The sequence below is a fragment of the Sinohyriopsis cumingii genome, unplaced genomic scaffold (genome assembly GCF_028554795.1).
Source record: "Sinohyriopsis cumingii isolate HCF-2022 unplaced genomic scaffold, ASM2855479v2 utg000913l, whole genome shotgun sequence".
Taxonomy (NCBI): domain Eukaryota; kingdom Metazoa; phylum Mollusca; class Bivalvia; order Unionida; family Unionidae; genus Sinohyriopsis; species Sinohyriopsis cumingii.
The window spans coordinates 5641958-5669944 of record NW_028315943.1 but is presented as its reverse complement, the minus strand read 5'-3'; the positions used below and the strand labels follow the sequence as shown (position 1 = coordinate 5669944).

The window sequence follows — 27987 nt, the reverse complement described above, 5'->3', positions numbered from 1 at the left end:
TAGGCCTATATCAAGTATTTATATACTTGCCTTCATGAGATTCTGTGTTACTATCAGACTCTTGTGGTAAACTTTTACCAATCTTTTGGATAATTTCTTCCATTCTCCTAGGGTTTTCAATCATATCCTTCAAAGTTCCCGGTTCAATCTCAATGCCAACTTGTTGAAGACACAGGTCTATAGCTCGTATGCACATTAACCTGTCATTTATACCTGAAAATTCAAAATGAAAAATATAGGGAATCAGAGAAAAAAACCTATAATTTAAAAGGGAAATACGTATTCCACAAAGTGGCATAACTGCTGTAAATGTGTCTCACACACAACAGCCTGAGAAACTTTAACACTCACTTTTAAAAAAAAATAGAACCTTTCAACTCTTTGTCAAAACTGAGGTAATTATAACCAGACTACAAGTTTATTTTTAGAAACTAATGACAAGATAAACTGAGGCCCCCAAAAATGTGTTTTTACAGTTGGCATCCCTGTTTTTTACTGCCACCCTTAGCACTTACTTGCCACCCCCCAAATAACTTTTTAAAAAATTTCCTAATTGATTTGCACATCTTACTGAGTTGGTTTTGCCCAGTACTTAAAGCACTTACTATATATATATATATAATTACATGTTTAGGCTCAAATAAACAGTTACAAAAGAAAGAGTGAAATCAACAAAATTTGAAAAATATAACAAATAATTTATTTTCCTTGAAAAAACACTCTAAAAATGAAAAAATAAGATCTTACGGTTTTTAAGAATCAAATCCAAAACTAATCCAAGAATAATCCACAAATAAAATTGTATAAGTCCTAGAAATGAATTGTTCTAAAGAATTCAAGTACAAGTCCCGACAAAAAATCCAAGACGGAAGGCATGACGTATACTGTAGCTAGTATTGTGCTGTTGTCTACAGTTCTTTGTTATTCACAAACAATAATCCAGTGTCTGAATCTCTGAATGAAATTTAATGAAATGTCTTTGTTCAAGAATTCTGTAACCAGGATAAAGAATTAATCCTTTTGAATCCAAATAATTTGAATAAAATTTAAAATATAACTCCAAACTGACACAACAAAAGAAACATCTTTACATCCCAGTGTTTTAAGCCCAACTCAGAGATCTCTCTCTAAGTATCACTATTAAAACTAACTAATGTGCAATTTCTTAAAGCCCAGAATTGCAAAATGGAGGCTGTTTACATATAAAAAAAATCACGTAGCCCCAGTATGACAAGGTCAAACTATTTTCTGAAAAAATATCGAGTTCCTAGTAAAGAAAACTATATTATTTTGACATGTAATGAAATTTAAAAAAAAAAAATTTTAAACTTAAAAGCAATTAAATTAAATCAAATGTACATAACAATATATATATATATATATATATATATATATATATATATATATATATATATATATATATATATATATATATATAATGTCTAAAAAAAACTACGTATACTAATTTTAATACCAGTGAAATAGGAAACACAGATTTTTTTGCCTGATCTGAATACCCAAAGCTGCACCCAAAAAAGTAAGTAACCAAAATTTAACTCTAAAATGATGTTCGTTCCAATGCATTATTTATTATTATATACCCTTGGAGTGATTTCCTATGCAAATGCATTATGTGACATACTGTCTATATTTGCATATAAGGTGGGTGCAACTGCAATCAACATACACCCTGTTCCAGTGCCAACAAGAGGTTGGGGGGGGGCAACCAGGACAATATCCCCAGGGTCTGGATTTGTGAGGGGGGTGAAGGCCAAGCAATGCTTTTTAATTTTATAAAAGAATTTTTTTTGTCTGAACAAGAACTAAGAGAGGCCCCTGTGTTTCTTACCCCAGTGCCTGTACTCACTCTCTACAGCCCTGCCCTGATCTGCTATTACATAATGTGCCAGCACATCAGGGTCTATGTTGTTTAATCCACTGATTAGTCCTAACAAACTGTATAGACCCAGATCTGCCAATGCATTATATGACGGCAGAACTGTGTTTATGAAGTGTGCAGTTGGACCTGACTTACGAGTATACACCGCTCCCTCGATAACTCGCGCACAACGGGGTCCAAAAACATCGACCGCACTATAAGCGAGGGCGCAAGTTACCGAGGGACCTATAAAAAAACTAATAAAGAGATGGAGATCGACAGAGAGAGGCGAAGGGGGGGGGTTTGCATTGTTAAATACTCGTTTTATAATCGTGCTGAAAATAACTGTGAATAAATATTTCTTTATAAAGGTGTTGTTCGTTTTTCTTTATAAATTACCTTTAATTTCTGGATAAAGTATCTTGAAAAGATCGTAAAAACAAACATTATTCCACGAGGTATCAGTGCTCTTAACATGTGTATCGCTAAACACATTGTGTATTACATCACTGCTTTTTGTGTTGATTTGGATACATTCTAGTTTTATTGTTTGTTCAAAATGAATCAAGATTTCTTTTATCAAAAAAGATAGCATTCATATCGAAAAACGACAACGTCGAAACTTGTGTTGCTCTAAAAAAAAAATCTGCTATCACTAGATAGATAGATAGATAGATAGATAGATAGATTGATAGATAGATAGATAGAGTAAAATGTAAAAAAATGAATTCACAAAGATAAACCATTACCAACCATGAATTTAATGGGTCTAAACGTCAGACATGTAAAAAAAAAAAAAAAAAAATTTAAATACAAATACGCGAGTGAGAATACGACAATATTTGCTGAGCAACTGTCTAATAGCAGTAGAGCTTTCTCCTCTAAGCCCCTGGATAGCAGGTGGTTTCTGACGGCAGGGACAAACATCTTAGAAAACCACTCCGTAAATATTGTTGCAGTCATCCATGCATTTCCACTATTTCTATATACAAATGGAAGGGTGTCCATATTCATGTGATGAAAACAACGGGGAGACTTGTATTTGCCAACACATAATGGTTTCATTTTATGTGTGCCAGTTTTGTTAACACAAAACAAAAGTGTTAATCTCTCTTTGTTCAGCTTGAAACCCTCATTTTTGTGTGCATCATCTCTGGTAGCTAGAGTTTTGTCTGGCATCATCCGATAGCATAGACCAGCCTCATCACAATTATAAACTTGGTTGTCTGTATATGCATCACGGGTCAGTATCTCTCAGAGTTGGTTGGGATAACTAGATGCGGCCGCCTAATTTGCTGAGCGTATCTCTCCCGACAACAAATTTTGTTTTATTCCATGTCGGCGCTGGAATCTCCAAAGCCATCCATGGCTTGCCATGAAATCTGAATTAGTATCCATAGTTTTGGCCATTTTCTCTGCCTGGGCCTTGAGAATTGTTCCCGAAATCGGAATTCACGTTGCTGTGTGAACCAGGTGTACACAGCATCATCTAATTCTGTGTCGTTTGCAGTGCGTGCCCGTTTCCGTTTAAATCCATCATCAGAATCAACTTCATGCAAATAATCCCGAAATTTCTTCTCATCCTTGAGCCAACCTCTGAGTGTCGACTCGGCAAGTTTAAGTTCACTACAAACTTTTGATCTTGATTCAGCATTACGAACCCTCTCTATGACAGTAAGCTTTTCATTCACCGAGTACGCCTTTCACTTGATTCCCTTGATCTCCATGATCACATTTACAAATGATTAGGATAAATTACTGATTAATATATACTTTAATGACAATAAGTACATACTATTTGAAACCATGTTCGACTGGTTCAATTAAATTGATTGATGTTGAGACACGATATTGACCACAAGAGTTTATGCATGTAGGATTTGCATTCCTTTGAACGTTTGTATTTTTGTAAGTCTTTTACCTGATTTGATACAAAAGACCGACTTAACGTGATAAAACAAAGCAGGTCTATTTTAATTGATTTTTACAATGCAACAAACACTTCCCCAAGTCGTCGATCAAAATGCAGCCGTCACTTAATTAGGTTCTCACAGATGTGCTCGCGGGCATCGATGTGACAGTCAATTGACTCTTTTCATGTTTGAATAGAAGAGAACATGCAACGATTATACTGCTTACACTGCAACACAATGAAAAGATTAAAACACTGATTTCCCTGACGAGACATATTTAATTAGTGTTCATTTCATTCAGTGTTGCCACCTGTTAGCATTTACTATAATTCATTGATCGCTGTTTCGCCGTATACATATACAGTATTATTATTTACAGTGAATTAAGAAAATATTTTTTCCGATAAAATCTAACAAGATATGTGATTCCTTATTAAAAACTGAAAATTTCACGATGTTGATTCTAACTTTTCGGGCACTAACCACCATTTTCGACGATAAAACGGGCGATATATCAAGGTTTCATTCATCAGTTCTAATCATGATTTTCTTCATTTTTTAAAAATATTTTCTTTTAAAAAAAAAGGGATCCACGCCGGACACTGCGTTATAAGCGGGTTCGCGAGTTATCAGGGCGCGAGTTATCGAGGGAGCGGTGTATATGGTTCATCACCTAATATTTTTTCCTTATACTGGACACAGGCAATTAGCAGTATGTACAACTCATTAAGTTTTTTGCTGTGTAACATGATGTCACAGCAGGTTTAACAAGATGCAACAGCAACAAAATTATGGAACATCTTAGCATATACAGTATTAATGTGTTACCCGGTAGAAAACAATAACAATAAATAAGAATTTTCCTCCCAAATCTGAATTCAATATAGCTTTGGGAAGAGCAATTTTAATCCAAGTTATCATTCAACAAACAAGGATATATAATAAATAAATTGTATTTTTACTATGGGGAAATGCAGACTATCTTAGGAGACCCAGGTGGCCAAGTGGTCTAGAGTGCATGCCTTTACCGATCATTGCTCTCTCACCCTTGTTTGCATGGGTTTGAGTTGCAGGCTCAGCCAATGTGAGTATATGAGAAATCTTGCCAGTAGCTTTCCATTAGTTGATGATTCTTACCAAAATAAGTCTGGGTTCTTCCTCCACCAGTTATACTGGCCACCAGGTACAGCCTATCTTTTACTAAGAAATGGTGTTAAACCCAAAGCACCAGCAGCAGCAGTAGACTCCCCAAAAGTACATGGTGCAACTCTGCGTAAAGTGCATGTTAACATAGTCATATTGGTACATTTGCTCATCTTAAATTACATTTTAATCGTTGTTTTAAAATTTAATACTAATATAGTTTAACCAAAGTGTATTCAATCCTGATTGTTAAAATTGCTCTGCACTTTAAATCTCACATAAAACTTACAGATGAAAATTTAATGATCGCTTTGGACTTTTACAGTTGTGGTCAGAAAGTAAACTGGTCTAAGAACAGTGGACATTGGATCTAATTGCAACAAATAACATAGTACAGTAGTATGAATTATTTTGAACATGTGCAGCTTTCACTGTGATATCACAGCATGACCCAACATTCAATCCAATTTGTACTGGATCACATCTTTAGCTTGACCTCGACAAAAAGTATCCACATAATATGTATATCTTGGGACATTTAAAATATGACCTGCCAAGGAATATGTAATGTATGATTGAAATAAAGTGATTAATCACCATTTAAAGTTAAATCTTATCAAAATTCTTAAATATTCTTAAAATCCCTACTTCACTTGCATGACTTGTACTTCAGTCTCCTCAACAATATTCAACAATATTCAACAATATTCAACAGTACAAACACTATTGTAGATACAGTGGTCACCCTCATGGATGAACCCCTGACCAGTGGCCACCAACTTTTTACAACCAGAATCCCCTGGCACTGATGAGTTTGTGTTCAAAAGTACCCCACAAGAAAGGCCACCCATTTAACACAACCAGTGGCCAGAATATTGTAGCACAACTGTAAAATTTACCACTAACAAACAGCCATGTTTTATTTTAATATGTGTCAAGAATCAAAACTTAATTCATGCAGCAAATTCAGTAATTTGATTTTCTTTACCGATGTCAAGTTTTTGTTACTGAAAGAAGTGTTGACTAAAGTACAAGTACCAATAAGGTCACTATTATATCATTAATGCCAACATTTACAGGAAATGGGGTCAATAATGTTGTGATAGAGTTTTGGGCTTCAGTTTCCTTTGGGTGGTGATTATGACCAGACATCATTGTCATAATCATAGCATGGTCAGCATAGGCTAAATATAGATTTTATTGATCAACACACAGAGAAATGAAGCTTAAACAAAACAGTGTACAAGAAAAGTCAGAAAAATCATGTGACAGTACATGTATCAATTCCTTTATAAACAATGCATTTTGTCTACTATACAAGTTTTGTCTGCATAATTAAATCGCAGGACTACAATTAGCAACATAAGAATACAACATAAAAGTTTAGCATGTCATCACATAAATAGAAAATTAATTATACTTTAGAAGAAAAAGATAAAGTTATTTGATTTGACAAAAATGGGGAGAGTTCAAGAGTTCTTGCCAAAACTTTTGTTGGGAAGACTCAAATAAACATCATAACAAGTAAGGAGAATATTCAGCAGCAGTGGTAAAATGGAATAAATGGAAAGAGAATTATTTTAAATGCCATGTATGTATCAAGATTTAAATAACATTTGTGAATGGTTTTGCAATGTACATGCCAACAACACCCCACTAGTATTTCACACTAAAGAATAAGAACTATTAATGTATGTTAACTTGAAAAAAGTCTGTTCTTAAGACAAGAAGAACCTTTTAATAATTAATGCTACTTTTAAATGAAGATATTAAATGATCTGAAGTTATATGAAAGCTTTCTTACTACATATACTTCTCACCAATATAGTCACCCTCTGGAAAGGCCACCCATCTTATGCAGCCACTTTCTGCGGGTACAGAAGGAGTGGCAGAAGGGGTGGCCATATAATAGGGAGACCACTGTACTTCCTTTACAAATGCAACACAGAAAGGTATTTTGGTTGTAAATATGTCATGAGCATTTTGATTGTAACCTTGTAATTGTGTAAGTTATCTTTTTAATTTGAGAAATATGCACAATGCAAAAGTACAGATCCAATTTAGCATTATTATATACAAATGTACACTGAACATTTCCCCATCAGAATAAATACACATGATAGATGAAAAAGGAATTTATTAAACCCATATACCACTGGAAGGGCCAACTGCATGCTGGATTATGAGAAGTTCTTTCAGTAATCCTGGAATTTCAAATTGGGATTTCCCATCAAAGCTGACTAGACATCGATCTAGCAATGGCAGCACTGAGTCCTTTTTGAAAAAGGGTTTAGCATTCTCTAAGCTGTCAGCTGGAAAAGAAAATACCATATATTTCACTTCAATTATTACTAAGTAAGGTTGAACAAATTGACTATTAACTTACAAAATGGGTACTGGGTAATCTGACAAGACACTGTAACAATGCCTGGAAATCAGACTAGTTCAACACAGGTCATTCGTCTTAGCTCAACCATTCAGGGCAACTAATAATCATTGAAAATCAGTTTTGTGAAAGTGAATTTTCAAGTAAGTGGCCCAGGTTTTACACAGAGAAATGAAATAAATTGTTGATTTCAAGTCCATTTCCCCCACAGAATCCTTGCTGGGTCAGTAGGTAAAATTTGGAATTGCCACCTCCTGTAACAATAAGCTGAAAACAGATTGGAATGATAGTACATGTAGCAATACAATTTTTATACAGTATTACATCAGTAATTATATTTGCACCATCTCTCTGATATATATTAATAAATAAAATAAAAATACAAACAGGATCACGCATCTATGAAAGACATAAAGTCCATCCCGGTTACCATGCATAGTCCTTCTGATGCATCTGGACTGCACATAAAAATTAAACACATGTGAAAAATACAGGATAAATATAATATTTTCAACCTATCAAAAGTTGAATTATAAGCATGTACTATGGCATGTATATTTTACAATTTTATACAATTTTGTTTACTTAATTTAATGCATATTGAATATACACTGGAAACTTATTTTAATGCTGAAAAATTTCTCCACATTACAAACACAATATATCTCTCTTTACTGATGAAAACTGTTGTTCATGGCAACAGAATAACCAAACCTGAACTATCAAAATTTGTGCTTTTAAAACTGCTTTTATTGGCTCAGTCCCCATATGAATATTATAATAAATCTTCTCCACTTTTGGTAATTTCTTCATGCATTGTGCATACCTTTAACAGGCAAATGTTGTATCAGCTCTTCCAAACTAAACCGTGTCTTCTCCATGCTGCTAATATTCTGTAATCTCTCCCTTATACATTCAGACTGCTTCACAATTACATCATTATACTGCTGTGCTGCAAGAATAATTATTTTATTACTAAAACCAAACTAATACAGAGGGTTTCAAGAAATCTGTGCCAAAGCAAGATTTACAAAATGACTTTTTATAAATCAGTTGGTAATAATTCTCGATGCAGATGTGAACACTGGAGAAGAAAAAGGTGTTCAACACTATACAAACTATAATTTTCACATTTCTCTTCCTCCTCAGTTCCATCATCATTATCATCAACTTCTTATTATTATCAATATTATTGCTGTTATTAATCCTTTTCAATGTGTAACTTTGACTCTTCAACATAAGACTATTTCTGTGGCTTTAGATTTGAAGGGCCTTCTGCAATACCCTTGCTGTTCCAAAGATTGCAGCTTCTGATGATGTTCCCAATACGATCAAAGCATAAAACTCAAATCCTGACTCAAAGTCCCACAATGTTAACTGTCTGTAATGCTGGTTAGAATGATGATAGACTCATTGAAATTTCAAGATTTTCATGAGTCTCTCTCCTAAACTGTTAAATTTCACTGACCAAGATGTCCTACAAATATCATATCTAATTTTCACGGCTTTGAACGTATCACTCTGGCATTAGTTCATCATGCCATTTTTCTTTATCACCGTGGGTTAGCTTCTTGCATTTACTAATCAGGTGAATGACAATGTCACATTTTTACTCCTGTTTTTGTAAACATTTATTAAACATTATGATGATAAAGATGCCTGATTTTGTAGTGTATTACTTCAATACTTGCCTTGATAGTGCCGAGCACGAGTTCTGTAATGCCAATATCAATCCTTATGTTGATTCTTTCACTCTTCCTCTCGGACCCATCTCCATTGCTAGCCACTATTGCCGCTCACAAGTTATTGTTATTATTTATTAGTAATAGTATTATCATTCATAATAGGGAAGAGTCCTATAAATTCACTTACCCATATTATCCTCCTTAGGGTATAGGTCTGGACTAAGGGTATTCATTCTTCCAAAAATAAGAAGTACAGTCATATCCTCTGGTGTGATGAAGCCACTATGCTGCATCAGTTGACTCCCTATTAAAAGCACAGTATATAATCTGTATTTAGATAGGTCTACACTATGAAGATTTTTAGTAGTTTCCAGCAGCCATTCTTAAATTATGATGTACAAAATAAATAATTTGAACAAAAGTGATCTTCAACTTTAGGCAATGAAATGATGGGCCCTTTTCTAATGAAACATTTTATTAGGGATTTGGTTGCATTTTTCATTAGTAGAACTCATCCTTGAATTGGCAATGAATAGCTAGTCTTGTGCTGATATGCAACGATAATAATAATAATAATAATAATAATAATGACTTTATTTAAAGAAGATGCTCATTTGGTCAACAGACCAATCTTCCATGAAGCCTTCTACCATGATAGTTGTACAAAAATAATATATATTAATCCGGACTCCGTTTATCCGGAAACCTCGCTATCTAGACATAATTCAACGGGATTGGAATTCCTAAATGTTAATTTGCTCCGTTAATCAAGAAATCTGCATTCCGGATCCGGAAATCAACATCGGGGACCAAAGTGTAAAATTATATTAAAACTTGTCTCGATAATCCGGAAATAATCTGTCCAAAAATAAGAAAATTCGAAAAATCGTATGTGAAAATACAATCAGAAGAATAATACATAAAACACAGTAGTGAAGCCCTTGAGAATCTATGGCCACTATCAATAACTAAGTAGCGTGACCATATTGTAACCAGCGATTGTATAAACAACGTCTATTTTAGCTAGTCGCCAACGGGGGTGTTAATAATTAAATAAACACACTGGGATCAAATCGTCTATGCTTTTTGACATAACATATGGTAAATAAATTAAAAGTGTCATTAAGCCTCTTTGTTGCTTACCAATTGTATGTAACAATCACAGTTTATTGTTTGCTGTGCAAATACAGTTGACATTTTTAAGCTGTGGACACTACAGTATAGGGCTTCAAAGAATCCAGACAAACAAAGGTTACAGACTTCTTCAGGAAATTGACATAATAAATGTATGTACAGTACATACATGTACATGAACATAGTGTGATGTGTTCGATGTGTTAATTGTCTAAACTTCTATTTACTGTATATGTTCGTACAAGCACATGTTATAATAATGTGAAATAAACACAAATTAATATATGTATTCATTAATTTATTTCAACCATTATTGAATATACAGTACATTACATTTAAAGCTAGCATATACATGTACATATATACGGTGTGATATCATAAAATAAAAAATGTGCATGATTCAATTATCCGAAAAACTCATTAATCCGGATATATTCGCTGGGAACGAATGTGTCCGGATTAATGAGGCTCCACTGTATATATATTCCAGCGCAAGATATTGTCTGTCATGAAGCCAAGTAGTTTTTCATGTTCAGACTGTTGTATATCCATTGCTTTTATCATTACTTTGAAATCATTGTTCTCAGCTTTTACTCTTTTTCAACTAACTATGATCATGGCTTTTGATTTGGCTGTATTTATCTTCATACTATTGTGTTCACACCAGTTATTTATTTTTACCAAATCTTTATTTAATTTAGTGTTAATTTCATGGTTTATTGATCCAATGTTACATTTTGTGATGTCATCTGCAAACATGTTGGCAGTGGATGGCTCAATGTCTGTCTGTGGTTTTGCAGTTTGTTGATGTAGGTTTTTGTGAGCTAGGGTAGGTCTTGGTCAGTCACTGTAGGTGTTGACTCAAGGTGTCCCTCCAAGTTAAATCCATATAAGGTCAATAAGTTTATGTTAATTTTTTAGCAATAAATGCAATTAATATTACACATTCCGTAGAACCCATAGGGCATGGGATCATATGTAATGTTAAATTCCCATATGGTAATATTTAATGTTAAATTCTCATTGATCCCCATAGGGTCATGTTTAATGTTAATGTCATATTTAGTGTTAATTCCTTTAGATCACAATAGTGTGCCCTCTGTACAATATCATCCCCAATAACTACTTACATGTTTCTTATGGTAATTATATCCAAAACATTTGTACTTATAGGGGTTTGAGATGCAAATATCAGCATTTATATCATGTTCATATAATATAGGAATGGAAGATATTACACTGGTCAACAGTGAAATCATTACTGACTTGAAAAGGCCCTAATCTGTAGTATTTTGGTGTGCCGAACACGAATATAACCGTGAAAAATTTGTATTGGCTCTCGTTTTGAAGATATTCATATACCTCATTTTCTATGTTTCACTGTGTAAATTTCTCCAGTAGGACTGCAGCAACATCCGGAATAATGATGTAACATTGCATAATACCATCATGCTCACATCATCCACAGTTGATTGCATCATTTTCTGATGCAATGCAATACTAATGCCATGCGGCTGCTGAAGTAAGTTGACGTCAGCAGTGTACTATACATGTGTAGGCCTATTATACTAATGCCAGGCGGCTGCTGAAGCTGACGTAAGCAGTGTACTATATAAAGCCCAATCAGATAGGTTCAGCATTTAAAATATTTTAGACGTTGTGCGAGACATTTCAAGCTACTGTTACATAAAACTTATTATTTTATCCATTTACGTACAATAAAGAACAGCAATGCCTCGAAAGTGTGTTAATACCGCGGACAATTTTTGCTATATTTGTGGGGAAGTGACGTTTGCCAACCAGAAGAAAAGTATCAATTCTCAAGTGAAGAAGGCATATCATCTTTACTTCGGATGCAAGGTTGGTGACCAAGACAAGCCTTGGGCTCCGCATATATGCTGTGCTACATGTACAACACAGCTTTCACAGTGGTTGAATTGCAAAAGGTCATCAATGCCGTTTGCAGTCCCAATGGTGTGGAGAGAGCCAAGCAACCACCTAAATGACTGTTACTTCTGCTTGGTTCCTCCTCTTTCCGGCGGAATAACGAAGCGAAAGAAGTCGAGAATAGTCTACCCAAACATTCCGTCTGCATTGAGACCAGTTCCACGTGGTGAGGGACTTCCTATTCCAGAACCTCCAGCAGAATATTCTCTTGATTCATCTGACGAAGACAAAGGTGAGTCGACCTGTTCTTCTCCTGGTCCATCAGCATGCAGTGATCCAGATTTTCACTGTGGTGCATCATCAACCACACACAGAATAACACAGGAAGAACTAAATGACCTGATTCGTGATTTGGACTTATCAAAGAACAAGGCAGAATTGCTAGGATCAAGACTCCAACAATGGAATCTTCTAGAAGAAGATGTCACAATTACTGCATATCGAAAGCGCCACCAGCAATTGGAGCCTTTCTTCAGAAAGGAAAGTAATCTGATATTCTGTTCCGATATTGAGGGCCTCATGAATGCTTTAAAAATCACTCATGACCCACAAGAATGGAGACTATTTGTGGACTCTTCGAAACTGAGTCTCAAGGCTGTGCTTTTGCACAATGGAAACATTCTTCCATCTATTCCAGTAGCGTATGCTGTCCACATGAAAGAGACATATGATAACTTAAGGCAGCTACTGAATTCCATTGAGTATAACAAGTACAGCTGGCACCTCTGTGGTGATTTGAAGGTAGTTGCCCTTTTAATGGGACTGCAGCAAGGATATACAAAATACATGTGTTTCTTATGCGAGTGGGATAGCCGAGCAAGGGAAATGCACTACATGAGGAAGGAATGGACTCACAGGCAGAATGTAGCCATTGGAGAGAAGAATATCCAACACCCAGCTCTGGTTGAGGCTCAGAAAATCTTGCTACCACCCCTTCACATCAAACTAGGTTTGATGAAGAACTTCGTGAAAGCCATTGACCGGACTCTGCCAGCATTCCGATACCTGCATGAAAAATTCCCTCGACTCAGCGAAGCAAAGATTAAAGAGGGAGTTTTTGTGGGTCCTCAGATTCGAGAGCTTTTCAAAGATGACCGGTTCAACAACTTGCTGGAAGGTGACACGAAACAAGCATGGAATGCTTTTCGCCTAGTTTCTACAAACTTCCTCGGAAATGTTAGGGCAGAAAACTATAAGGAACTAGTAGAAGACATGTTGATGAAGTATAAGAAACTTGGCTGCAATATGTCTCTAAAGATTCACTTCCTTCATTCCCATTTGGATTTCTTTCCTAGCAACTGTGGTATTGTTAGTGATGAACACGGCGAACGTTTTCATCAAGATATCGCAACAATGGAACAAAGATACCAGGGAAAATGGTCCACTACAATGCTGGCTGACTACTGCTGGACACTCCTCAGAGATGCTCCCGAACAGCTGTACAAGAGACAGGCGAAGAAATCTAAGATGTAGTCAATGACTTGATTTTTTATAGGTAGGCTATTACAGTTGACCTTTTACTATTGGAATGCATTTCGTTATGTAAACATTAATTTCTTGCAGATTACAAAAAAACTAGAGCCAATTTTGCAATTTGACTGTCATATTCGTGTTCAGCACATAAAAATTGATAAGAATTGACTAATTTTATTTCAGTAACATGACTTTTGTAAAAATTTGTTGTCCAGTGTTATCTTCACTATTTATCTTACCAATTTATTGGTGCTATTTTTAATTACATCAAATTATTCATTAAATTGCATGTGCTTTTAGTAACAACTATATCAATTTCATGACAATTATAGTGTATACATATACGAAATCTACATCTAATAAATAACTTGTCAAGATCCAATTTCACAACCTATTTTCTAAAATTCAATTAAAACTAAGAAAAAACAAAATAAAAACATATTACCACATATTATGTACTATCATGTATTTTTTGCAGCTTAGAGCAAAAATTGGCAAATAAAATTAAAATCTCTTTATGTTTTCCATCAAGTATATTAAATACAGTTTATATAATATTTCTTAGTAACAGATTTAGTTGCAGTTTAAGTGTCCATGCATTTCTCCTTCTTTACTTTCTCCATCATCAACATACTCAAGAACTAACCTGGGCATGTGCTATTTTAACACTTCCTATGGTCTTGCAATTTCTCATACACCCAGTCCACCTATATGAGAAGGCCTTGGTAAGTAAGTTTTCCAAAAATGTTATGTGCAACAGATCAATCAACTTGTAGATTGTACATTTTCCGAGGTTATACTTGGAATTTAGACCTAAAACATTGGATGTCCAAGGTTTTTCCATGGTTTTCTGAGGTTATACATGGAATTTAGACCTAAAACCTTGGATGTCCTAGGTTTTTCCATGGTTTTCCTTGAAAAACCTAGGAAACCTTGGACAATGCTGATATTTTGTCCAAGGTTTTATAAGCAAACCTTGGACATTATCTCGTACATTTAAAAAACCTTGGAAATACCTTGGACAAAGCCTTTGACATGAGAACTTAGTTTCTTTTTGGCTCGGAAAAACCTCTGAAATAAGAACTTTGTCATTTTTTAGCTTGGACATCTTATTTACATGGAGATAAAAATATGAGATAAAGAACCAAAAACCTATATACATACTGGAATCCCCCAGTTAGAAATTCTAATGCCCTGCAACCACACATGACAACTGTACAAATATAATTTTGACTGTTCTAACGATTGAATCTAAAGTAAAGTCTTCAATGCTTAAAGGGTCACATAACATTTTTCTTAAAATTTGTGTTTGTGTGTTAGTTACAGGATTAATAATTTAAAGTACCAGTTTAGATAGATAACAAACTATTACAGTATTAGTGTAAAAATGTTTTCTGAAAAATTGCATGACACTATTTATTTGTCACATTAGTCACAAAAATAATAATCATAAATATACAACTGAGACTGAAAAAAATTACATGTATAATTGGCATGGCACTATTTTTAATTATCATTTTAATATGACAGCTGATAATAAGCACAGTTACACTGAAGTTTAATCCCTTTCAAAATGTCCTATGTCAAAACTGGTCATGTGAGTAATCTAAGGTATTTTTGTCACTCTGTATGATTTTTTTTCCTTCAGATTATTGTGTGTTTTTTTTTAACATCAAGCTTGTGTCAAGCACCTGTGGTCTAAAGCAAACTGGTCTGTGAAAACTTGCATTATAAAGGAGTGGATTCATCAATAGCCATATACTTGTTTCCATTATTTATATGATAATCATATTACAGAAGATGTTCTTAGCCTCCTAAATATTGTTCAGCCAAGAAAGGCAATCAAAGATTACAAAGTCGGCGATTTGGTGTCGGCAAGGTTTTGGGATTACAGACGGAATTATTGGAAGGACTGGAGGTAAGTTCGTTTCTTTTTTATTACATTAAATTTGAAAAAGATAAGAACATGTATTGGCTCTCATTTCATAGCACAGGAACTTGATTCTGGAGTAAATTAATGTGTACACTCACCAATTAACACATGTTAGTTTACCCTGGAATCAAGTGCCTGTGAAACATGTACAGCGTTCAGTAACCTTATTGTTGTTTTCATCATTATCTCATTGATAGCTTGGGTGTGTTGTCGAAGAGGGATTTGTAAAAAAATATTGTTGTGAAATAATGGTATGGAAATTGGACTGAGTGTTCCTGCTTCTATGCATTGTTTAACCCTGCGAAGATATATGATAAAAAATAATAATAATAATAACTCTTAGTATTGTTCTCATTTTTCTAATTTTATCTTTGTACGATTCAGCTGTAAATCTTTGGAAGCTAATTACAAGAATATAGTACACTTTAATGATAAAAATTATTTAACTATGCCCGATTTGAATCGTGAAAACCAAACTAATCCATTAACATTAGTTGAATTTAGAAGAAAAGAATTAATAATGGTTTTAATTATCTATCATTATTATTAAACATGAAAATTAAGTCATATTTTAAAATTGTTGAAAGAATAAAATCTGAAAAATATTTAATGAATCAAAAATGGATCATAAAATAATTATTATAGTTTTACTGGCCTGCCATATCATGTGTTTATCTGAAATTGCAGCTGCATTCTACTTTGAGATACGAAGTAGTGATTCATGACATCACATGATGGCCACTGTTAAACAACTTTATAGACCTTGCAAACCCTGATAGTATATGCCCTTCATTTCGGGTGCAAATTTGTGTACCATATTAAAATGATTAATGTTCATGCCTGTCAAATGTTGATGATATTAAATAGTACTTAAATTGGATTTCTTTTGTTTTCCTAATTGAAAAGGAATGTCCATGATCCTGATCTCATTCTTTACTGTACCTGTTGCATATGAATTTGCAAAAATGTAAGAATCAGTGATCTCTTAACTTTATAAAGAACGTCAGGTTACATAATCAAAATGATTTATTATTTTTATTTGTAATGGCCAACATGACTAACCACATTTTTTTTCCAGCAATAAACATGGGTATATGTATTTTTTCCTAAATAATCAATTCCCATCATTAGTAAATGGCATGGAATGTATTGCATATTATTTGAAAAGTCTGCATTTTTTTTTAAATTTAGGGTTGAAACGAGTAAAGATGCAAATCCACAATCACCAAAACCACTAAAAACAGCTAAGACAATAGCAACAAAATAGACCACCAAGATGGCAACACCAAAACAGACTAAGACAGTAACACCAAAACAGTCCAATGTAAGATAAAGATGCAGCAATTCCAAACGTTCTACAAACTTTATAAGCAACAAACATTGTGTCATATCTTTATGGGTTGATTACAGCACAATGAAATAAAATAAGATAGTAATTCTGAATAATTTTAATAATATCTTTAAAGGGGTGCTTGTAAGACATTGAATCAGGAACAGAATATAATCTTGACTGTATTTGTTATCAACAATTTAGAATGATGGTCACAAATTCAAAGAACAGTCTGTTGTAGAAATATAACCTTTTAAGGGTTAATACCTTGTTTTCAGAACAAAAGGATTCCAAGCATGATTTGTAAATTGAAGGCTGCCAATAACAGTTATGTTATATATGTACTATTTGTTTCATTAATTCATCACATTTTATATTTTCAACCAAATTTTTTTTTTTACAGAACTGATCCAAAAGAAATGGCAGAGTATCAAAGAGGTGATGATAAACAAGAAAATCAATGAAGTACTAAACCCATCAAGAAACCAGGATATAAATGAATGGATTTTCAAAATCAAATGGACAATTTGGCACTATAGGACCTTATGGGCATTCTTGATACATATTTGGACCTTTTTAAAATTTTACTTGTACGCGTTGAACAAATTAAAAATAAAATGTATTCATATATTCTGTAATATTTGCTTCAATTCTTGCTCTGATGTCTTATGCCAGGGAGGTGTCTGAGGAATCCTCGGATGATATGTCCAAGGAATTCTCAGAATGCTTTTAAACCACAGACATGTCCGAGGATTCCTAGGAAACCTCGGAGTATTGACTATAAAAATATTGAGAATAAAAACCTTGGACATTGCTATAAAAAAAATTTGTCCTTGGACTATTACCTCGGAAAGTCAGCAACCAATACTCTGCGGTTTTTCCTAGGAAAATTTGTCCAAGAACATGTACAGCTGGGTGGGTGGGAACACTTGTCAAGTCAGTTTGCACTGGCAACAATGCACCAGAAGGCATCAATGATGTAGCATTAATTTGTCAATGGTTGCTCACCAATCATATGATGGATTAAGGATACCGATGATGTATATTACAACACTAATGATGAGTAGGAACAAAACATAATTTCAGGTTTACAATGTATAATCGCATCACTGACTTTTATACTGCTGGGGTTGAACCTGAATTCACCTCCAAGAAAATGATACCCATGTATCTTCCATGCCAAAATCCCTGGTTAACATATCTTTGTTTTACCCATATAGATCAGGATGGCACATGTTAGATCTTCATGGGGAGACACATACAATACAATTGTCCATTAGTGATTGACCTGATATTCAAATATAACAATGTTGTGTGGACATGTGATATCTGTGCATGTTGTCAACATGAGAAAACCTGTTTATGAGACATATTATGGAAATGGTCTTTGTGATGTTGTTCACATGAGCCCTAAAGGAGCTCATGGCCTTCTCCTTGCACGCTGCACTGATTACAAAACAAGCTGCAATGTGAGTCATTGATAACATCAAAACACAGCTGTGGATCAGTTGATAAATCAGAAACCGTGAGCAGTTCATTAGATTCAAGATAGACTGCAATAATTATTGAGTTGAGCACCATCAAAAGTGGTTATGTTTCCATAAACAGTTACACTTTCATCAACAGCAACAATGCCAACCAAATCAGTAAATCAGCATGACACAGTATTTTCTTCCATGTGAGTTTTTTTTAAGAAATGGATGGAAAAATGTACTAAATGATGTCCACACTACTGAATATGACCACACTGAAAAGACTGGGTTTACCAGCAATGGTATCATCCAAGTATGCTCTTGCATCAATAAAGAAAATTGAAAGCATGTTTGAGTGATGCTGGCATTTCTACAACAATTATTGGAATTGCCAGATAAAGTGATGATTATGGGACATTCCCTGGCCCATTCATGATATTACACAAGGATGCAAAGGTATATATTGAGCATATACAATTTACAATATGACAGGCTATGGACCACATAAATCTCCCTGTTACTTTAAATACCAAGGAAAATTTAACATTTTATGATCATTTTATGATCCCAATTATAACAGCGGATTCATCACACACTGAGGACAACTTCATGAACCTTAATTATTTTCATGTGTGCTTCTTCTCAGCCACATATATGTATTCTGGTTTGGTAGAGATGTTTCCAAGACTGTTTTCTTAGCCCAACACAAAGTCACAATATACTGAAAGGAAAATAGTAATGATGCAGTTTGGATTGCCGTTCTTGTCCAAGTTTGATGGTCTGTCATAAATGGCATGTAATAGGATTTTTAAAACTCCACTCAATACCTGGTTCATCAAGTGACTGTTGGAGCATTTTCATCACTGACCTATACACGGGTAGTGGCATTGACAGAATATTCTCAAGTGCCTTTCTTTTATCTTCGAGTACCAATCCAGCACGGCTAGTGGCTGTGGCTGCACAGCTGCAAAAGTGGCAATGATTTTTTTGTCTCACAGATGAATAAAAATACAAAAAGGCCTCTGACTACCCAGGATGAATCACAATAGGTCTTGCCATTGATAAACATGAAAACAGTTTCTCACATGCCCGTTGACCTATCTTGACTTATTAGTGACGACAATGTAACTTAAGTATTTCCAAGGTATCTTTATTCAGGATGAAACTGCATCGATAATTCCATGCACAACAGAAACTGGCTCATCAACCTGGATTTGACAATAGGACCTAAACACATGCTAACACCTCAACATCTTTTGCATTTTGACTCATACGAGCTTGCACCACCATAATTTACACAGATGACAAAATTGTCTAGCGCTGTTTCATTTAATGCTGCCTTACAAATTCGGATGGATGGGCCAATATATGGACTTACTGCTAAAGCACTGCATGCACTTGAGCATTTTTTGATGCCACATGCACTTGTTGATTTTACATTGTCACTTAGAAAGGACACTTAAAGATATATGAAATGCCTGTTGATATTTATGGACACCACATTGTTGCAACATAATGTGACTTTGAGGATCTGACCAGGTTTGCCATCAAAGAGAATTTGAGTTTGCAAGCCAAGTTGTTGCTGACATTGACCTGGGCAAGCTTGTGATTTTCCAAGATCAAACTGGAAAATTTGAAATGTCTAACATGGAAACAAAATTTGGGGAATCAGAGATGCTGGTGTGTTGGTTGCGTTTAACAAAGACTATGTCGACTAAAATAATGTATTGAAAGTTAAGAATGAAATTAAATGAGTGGAGGCCTTATTATGAATGGAAATTTAATTTGATGGATGCAAGAGCCCATCAATGGTGATGATGATGCAACAAAAAACTATGTGGATGTAAAGACTTTATGGTTGCCTTCACAACCGCACTTAGTAGTTTCATTAAACCAATAAAATATGCTGAGCAAGGAAGAGAGGAAAAAAACTGATAATATATTGGTTAATAGTCAAATTATTGTTACTAATTTTACAGGTTTTGATAAACCTAAATCTCACATCCTAACATTATGGGAATCTGGATTGTATTTATTTAGCATATCTGGTTATTGTATTGGGTGTGGTCAATTAACACTTAATTTTCAGCTTGATCCATGAATAACAATACGTAACAATCCCAATGAAATTGCAGAATCTTTCACACATGTAATATCAGTATCATCAGATGGCAGGACAAGGTACCAAACACAGAGGTGCTCACTCAGACTGGCATGACAAACATCCACACCATGATGTGCAAGGCACAACTCCGATGGGCTGGCCATGTTGCCCGCATGCCTTTTAGAATGCCTACCGAAGGTCTTCTATGGAGAGCAACACCAAGGCAAGAGATCTCACAGTGGTCAAAAAAAGAGGTACAAGGACACCCTCGAGGACTCGCTGAAGAACTTAGGCATTGATCCTGACAGGTGGAAGAGTGTCATTGCTTTTCAATCTACTTGGCACAGTCAAGCCAATGCAGGTGTGGCAGCCTTTAAGCAGAAAAGACTGGTGGATGCAGCTGAGAAACGTGATCTGCGCAAATCCAGGAACAGCAGTTCTGCAACTCCCAGTCAGCAACTTGTACATCACTGTCCCCACTGCAACAGACTCTTCCAGGGCCGGATCGGACTGATCAGCCATCTCCAGACCCACCCCCAGTGAATTGATGACACTGAATGGTCCATTGACAATTCAATGGACAAACATTATCATCATCAGTATCATTTGTCATCAGAGATAAAGTTCAGTTTGAAGCATCCCTAATTATCAATATGCACAGTTAACCATCTCTGGTAATTGTGTTTATGGTTAAATTTATTATTACATCTAAGTAATGGATTCTGAACATGGTGCAGAGGTTGCGGACATTTTTTATGGAGTGTTGGACCAGTTGACAGCAAATGCTAACATTGACAGTAATTTTATTCCACTTATCAATGAATATCCAAGTCAGAGTGGTGTTAACAAACCCTCATATACACTGAAATACAATCTTATTAAGAGTCAAATAGAAATCGACAGTTGTGAGTACCCTGATGTACCAATACCAACTCGAGGCCAGCTTGATATTATAACATTAACACAAGAAAATGCCCAGTTGCTGATTGCACTGCCAGGCATGAAAACACCTAGGGATTGTTTCTACAATAATAAAGTGGAGATCTACAAATCCTACCTGGTTGCATTACCCACTGATTATGTAACACAAACACTGACTCAACCAAGATGAGAAAAATCTCACCTGTAACTGAACAAGGACGCACTTGTCCATGTAACACTTCCGGGGCAAAGACGAGAATGACTGCTTCAGAAACTATACAATGGCAAAATCAGTATGGTTCATAACTGTGTTTCTAGGCCTCAGAACAAACAACTGCCAAAGATTTAAGAGAGAGAGATCAAGATCCTATTATGACTCTATATGGTTGTAAAATAAGTATGAGAATAGAGCAAAAGCCAATGAGTAAAATTTGGCAAATAATTTATTTCCCTGGAATCCAAAGTGACAATTTAAAAAGAACTTACAGTATTGTGAATTAGATCCAAAATAGTCCTAACAGTTCTATCATAAGTGCAAATGATAGGGTATACAGAAATAATTCCAGTAGTGTTCAAATGAATTCCAATATTAAATGTGCTGACATATCAATAGACTGGAATAATGATGTTGTCCTAACATTATTGATGTATCAAAATGATATAATCCAAAATTTATCTAAATGAATTCACCATAATCTCAAAATAGTGATTTAGCCTGACAGTATTAATGAGCACTTCATAATTCCAACAAATAATTTAAATAAATAAATCTCAAATTTTAACTGAACACAACTAAAAAGACTGAACAAAGTAAAAGGACCAGGATAAGGGTAAAATGTTTATTTCTAGAACATTATAAGTTATAAAAAAGATCAGGTCTTTTACTTCAAGTTTAGTAAGCTACCTGGCAAATATTAGACCATGTTTTTGTTTTTTTTCTGAGGGAAGATCAATGTCCAAGTAAACACTTTTGACAAGAGTAATAATTATCTTTAATCTTTCTGTTGGTCAATTAGTCTGTCAGTTTACCAAAAGATATATACACACACACATGCATGTGTGTGTGTGTGTGTGTGTGTGTGTGTGTACACACATAAAAATATATGCACACATGTACATCCATCCATCCATCCATACATACAATCATCCATCCATCCATCCATCCATCCATCCACATCCATCCATACATACATACAATCATCCATCCATCCATACATACATACATTCACACACACACACACATATACACATACACCACTAATACATACATACACTAATACATACATACATAGATACATACATACATACATACATACATACATACATATACACAGCATGATCTGGATAAAACTGATGTAAAAATTGAAATGAATGAACAAACTAACACAGACTGAGAGAGGGAGTGAAACCTGATATTTTAGTATCTGAAAATAATCTGTTAGAACCTTACTACTGGTTAGAAAGCAAAAACAAAATAAGCATCAAACAGATGATATTATTTGCATGCCACAGGCTATTGCAACTCTGTATTACATACCCATTTAATCTTACAAGACTGATCTGGAGATCCATACAGATGTTCAATCTGTCATTCCGTATCACACACCGTAACTTTCCTTATTGCACATCCAGCCTGGAACAACTTTTGCAATTTGAAGTACATGTATTTGACAACATTAAACTTATAAAATATTGGGAAAGATTTATTGTTTTTCATTTTAAAATTATTAAAAATTGTCAACACACATTTGACATTTTATAAAGTGCGCTTATCCTGGATGAAATGTGCCACTTCGGACAATGGAGGAATAATGAAAGTAGCAAAAGTAGCAACAAACAGTTTATGGGCATTTCAATGCATCTATCGCTGTGAAATTAGAATTAGTTGAGGCTGACAACAATAAGCTGGACAGAATATTTGACAATAAATTCTCAGGTGAAGCTGGTGTGCCAAGTGCTACCAAGTGTAAGATGGGAGTGGGAGGGGGGAAAGGACGCCAAATACTTTGCCGCTGAAATATTATATTGAAAATTTATCAAATCCAGATACTGAAAGAAAGACTCAGGGAGTTCTGTCAAGATTCAAGACATGGTTACAAATTCCTCCACATCTGGAGAAAACTTTACCCATTGTTTAAGTAGACACTTAAATTGTTGCCTACCTGGTTACTTTCATGATGCTCACATTGGTGTGTACCATGAGCCAGATACTCTCAACAGCTATAAATGGATAATTAAGGGACAGTAATTACGGCTACGTCTAGTTGCCACAAAAGTTTGAATTCTGGGCGAAACTAACTTAAACATAAAGATCTAAGAAACAAAAGAACTTTCAAATTTCTGCACCGTGCACTTTTTGATCTCATTCCCAGCTGCAGCGATGATGACAAAGAAGAGACATTCCAATGTAAATTATCTAAACTACCAATCTTACACCATTTCAAATCAGCTTCTGAGTTTCAAAAAATATGGTCTGCGGAATTTTTTAATATTTTTTTATTTAAGGAACAAGTTTACGTGGAGGAACTTTCGATTTGTCTATTAATATTACATAGGAATCAAACTTGTTAAGTAAATCTGAGGATAAGACTGATAAACTTTTGCAACATATAGGTAGACGTTTCACAAACAACAACAGCTGTTTTGACTTTAACTTAAATTTAGAAGAATTACATGTTGTTACAATGTTGTTGAGACTTTTTCATCAGAGGGATACATGCAAGGAAGTATACATTTGTTTACATTTTAAATTCTTGTGACAGTTCAAGTAGTAAATATTATTGTTTAGAATTTTCTTGTTAAAAAATAACCAATTGAATATTATATTTAAAAACCATGTCCGCACATTAGAAAGATACAGAAACTTAGTTTTCTAAAAAATATATGCTTAATTATCATTTATAATTTAAATGCATCAATAATTTTTTGCAGTAGATGAAGAAAAAAATAAAGATATTGAAAGTACCGCATATTAATGAGTTTTCTGTATCAAACTGAATGCATTTAATTACGGTCAGTCTGTGAAATTTGCCCTAAAATTTGCTTGGAAGGAAAGCGTTTGAATGCAGTAAGCAGGGTGTAAGAAAAAGCGCCACTTACTGTTCCAAATCCAATGTTCGAAATGAGATATAAGGTGAGGGGGTCCACTTGTCTGTGATACCAGTTTTAGATCCATTCATATGTCCCATTCAACACTGTTTCAAATTCATTGTCAAAGAGTAAACCACAAGATTTGCAATGCAGACAGACTGATGACACAACTGTACAGTTTATATCTAGGCCTAGCTCTGGTTACGCAATTAGGGATTTTTCAGAGTATTGTAAAATATCTTTCATAAAACGTCAAATGCCTCATTTATTTTTGTTAATGTAAACATTTAAAAAATTTCAAACAATGTGTGAATAAAAGGCGGATAGTCTCGAAATATTCCAACGCCATATCAAATTCGTTCTTTCTGCCCACTCTGAACAAAACACACATGTTGTTTTTTTTCTATGTGTCATTGGTATCATGTAACACTGTAGAAAAATACCATCAAAAGTGACACATACTATTATAAGGACTCTCTGTCCTCTAGGTTACTTGGGATAAGTTCAAGTTTAAGGTTTCATCCAGTTCAAATTCTTTTTTATCTCTCACTACACATTTTGATGTAGTCTGTCCCTTACAGCATGAGAGAAACAAATGGGAAAGGATAAAGGATTTCAATAAAAATGTGTAATATGTTTAATTTATTACAAAAATGAGATAATTATTTTTCTTGTTATTTTCCTATTTTATTCATGATTAATCAGTATAAATTCAACACAGAGTAAAGAAACAAATTCTCACTGCTAAAACCATGATTATATGCATATGTATACACCATGGACGAATCACAATTTGATATACCAAACAGATTGCTGGTTATGAGGATATATGATGATTGTATAAACCGAAGAAATCACTGCAGGTGAGGGGATGCATCTCAAAATGCATGTCAAGATGATATGGTTTAAATACACATGTGCGCATTATTTATTGTGTTAAGTTGGGGGGTAAATAATATGAAAAACTTCCAAACCTGTAATAACTATTGCAAGAGGTACCCCTTCTAAAAGTTTAGCAATTGCCCGACGGAATGGACCCCAACAAATCTCTGGTTTCGCCTTCTTTGTTGTTTCAAGCAGCAGATTATCTGCATCTGCTATCTCCAAAGGTTCAATTTCCATCAGAAACAGAAAGGCTCCTTTCTTTGCATAATGTACTTTCACTCTTGCTGAAATGAGTACTCTGACACAACTCGTTTGCATGACTTCTGGAATAATGGTTGTCTGCATGTCATCAAAGAAGCCCGAGTTTCTAGTGGAATCTAAGTTGTCCAGAAGAAATATTACTTTCATTTCTTCTATTTCCTCCAAAATGTCACCTGAGATGTCGTCAGTTGACGACTTTATCTCAATCTTCAATTTTTTAGCAACGATTTTCCAAAACTGTCCTGCAGTCATATTCTTATCTTCAAAATCTATATCTATAACACGATAGTCTAAAGGTTTACTTTTAATTAATCTATGCAGGAAGGTCCTCATTACGCATGACTTCCCAGTTCCTTTCGATCCATAGATAGCAAATATTCTGTTGGTATTTTGATCCCAGGCATTAGTTAATTCCTTTAATTCTCTTTCTCTCCCAAAACAGCCATAACCATGGCAGCGCAAGAGATCTGCCGAAGACATTACTGCTAAAACGTCTTTCTTCGGTTCTTCTTTGGTATTACTTTTATCTTGGTAAATCTGAAAAATAAACAAATCCCTTATGCTGAGCAAAAGCGGTTTTCACTGATTCAAAGATTCATAGATTCAACAACTGCTAATGCACCAAAATAATTATACAGTCATAGGCCAATTCTCTAATATTTGCCATTGTCATTGTATTTTGTTTTGAGATGCACTTGTTTATCAGGTATCTGTCCAAATAAGAAAAAATGTTGCACCAAACGTTTTTAATCCATTAGACAGAATGACAGTGAAAGAGGAAGGGCAGGTGAAGCATATTGTCTAATATAATTTAGTTTCAACTAGACCCACCATTACAATTGTGAAAACATGTTTCTGGGCATTGCATTTTTTAACATGAAAATGCAATTTTTATTCTTGTATTAAGATAAAGAAATATTACTTTGCATTAGGATGACTGGAAGTTACATATTCTACCTTTTTAGTATTTGTTTTATTAAACTAGAAATGCTTCCAAAGCATTTAAGAATTCATCACTTTGCAAATGACACTAAAAACGCCAAATACTGAACTGTCTGAGTTAGTGATAGTGGAAAGAGTGGAAGTCAATTTTAGTTTCATTTTAACACAATTTCTTCAAGAAAAAACATTTCAACAAATTCATGATTTTAATCCCTGACGCTGAACATCATGTGAAAGGAAAAAACGTTACCAACCAAGCAATAATAAAATCAAAACTCTCAACTGAGGAAGGCATTTTGAAATACTTAGTGAAACTGGGAACAGTACCGTAATGCTGATATTTATAACTTAAAAATTTACTAATGCTAATACTTATAAATGGATGAATAGCATAAAGAACACTGATAACTGTTGGAAGACCTGACCTCCTATATTATGAATGTATTAATAATGGAAAGGAATAAACAGCACCTTAACAGAGACTTTAAAAGACCCTTATATACATAAATGGCAATCGTCAGTATCCTTATCATCCAATGGGATATTTTACATTATTTAAAAGAAAGACCCGAATATGGAAAACTATTTATTACTATAACCTAGGAATCAGTATTTGCCATTGATAAAGTTCAAAACTTCCAATCAAAGACAACCAGTTAAAACCGGTAGGACAATGTACCGTTTGAGGAACGAAAATGTAATCATTGTGATAAAAATGACATCAGGGAGGAATACCATTATGTGTTTATTTGTCCCGAATTTCACGAAATAAGGGTATGCTTCTACAACCGTTGTATTACCGCAAACCATCCTTTCGAAAGTTACAAATCTTATTTGCCCTAAAAAATCACAAAATTCACCAAAATTGTTCTGCTCTGCTCTCCAAAGAAACTTCATGTTGCAAATAATCACTTAATACATGTCAACATTAATATTTCAGTTTACTATACTGCCTTGAGTATTTCAGTTACAATAAACCAAGACCTTTACGCATCACCGCATAGTTTTAATTAGCACTAACCTGCTACGCGATGTATAGTCTACGCTTGCCGTTTATGATCGTAACAGATACTGAAATTAAACCTCGTACGTTATTAAGTTTACAGGTAACTAAAATGGGCACTTTGCAGGGACAAAAACCTCCTTTATTGTTGTGTATGCATCACTGCCTGGTGTTAACCAGTAGACACAATTTAAAGGCTTAGCGTAGGCACATATTTCTCACCCATGCGACAGAAAAATCTACTTATTTTGCTAACCTTACTTTTCCTGTCTCAGTCTAATCGTCTCAGACCAGTCGTCTCAGTCAAGGTGTCCACGCGCTCAGAACTACTTTTAAAAAAGAAACCCTTGTTGTCTTCTGCTGTGCCTGACGTAGTTGTACTAAAATCAAACAACAACAGAACAAATATATAACAAAAACATAGTAACTTAAGTTAAATCCATGTTTGAGAACACACCAAACAAAAACATTTCGAGAGACAAAGAC

General features: G+C 34.5%; 1 protein-coding gene across 1 annotated transcript; it reads right to left on the bottom strand.

Annotated features, from left to right (window-relative positions):
* Positions 1-10: 10 nt before the first annotated feature.
* On the bottom strand, positions 11-27987 carry LOC149773095 (uncharacterized). Its single transcript, XM_089946836.1, has 6 exons — positions 27758-27987; positions 25385-26093; positions 9194-9310; positions 8148-8273; positions 7089-7247; positions 11-213 (listed from the first exon to the last, which is right to left on the bottom strand). Exons 2-6 carry the CDS (start codon positions 26034-26036, stop codon positions 11-13), a joined length of 1257 nt encoding a protein of 418 aa, XP_089802962.1. The 5' UTR covers positions 26037-26093; positions 27758-27987.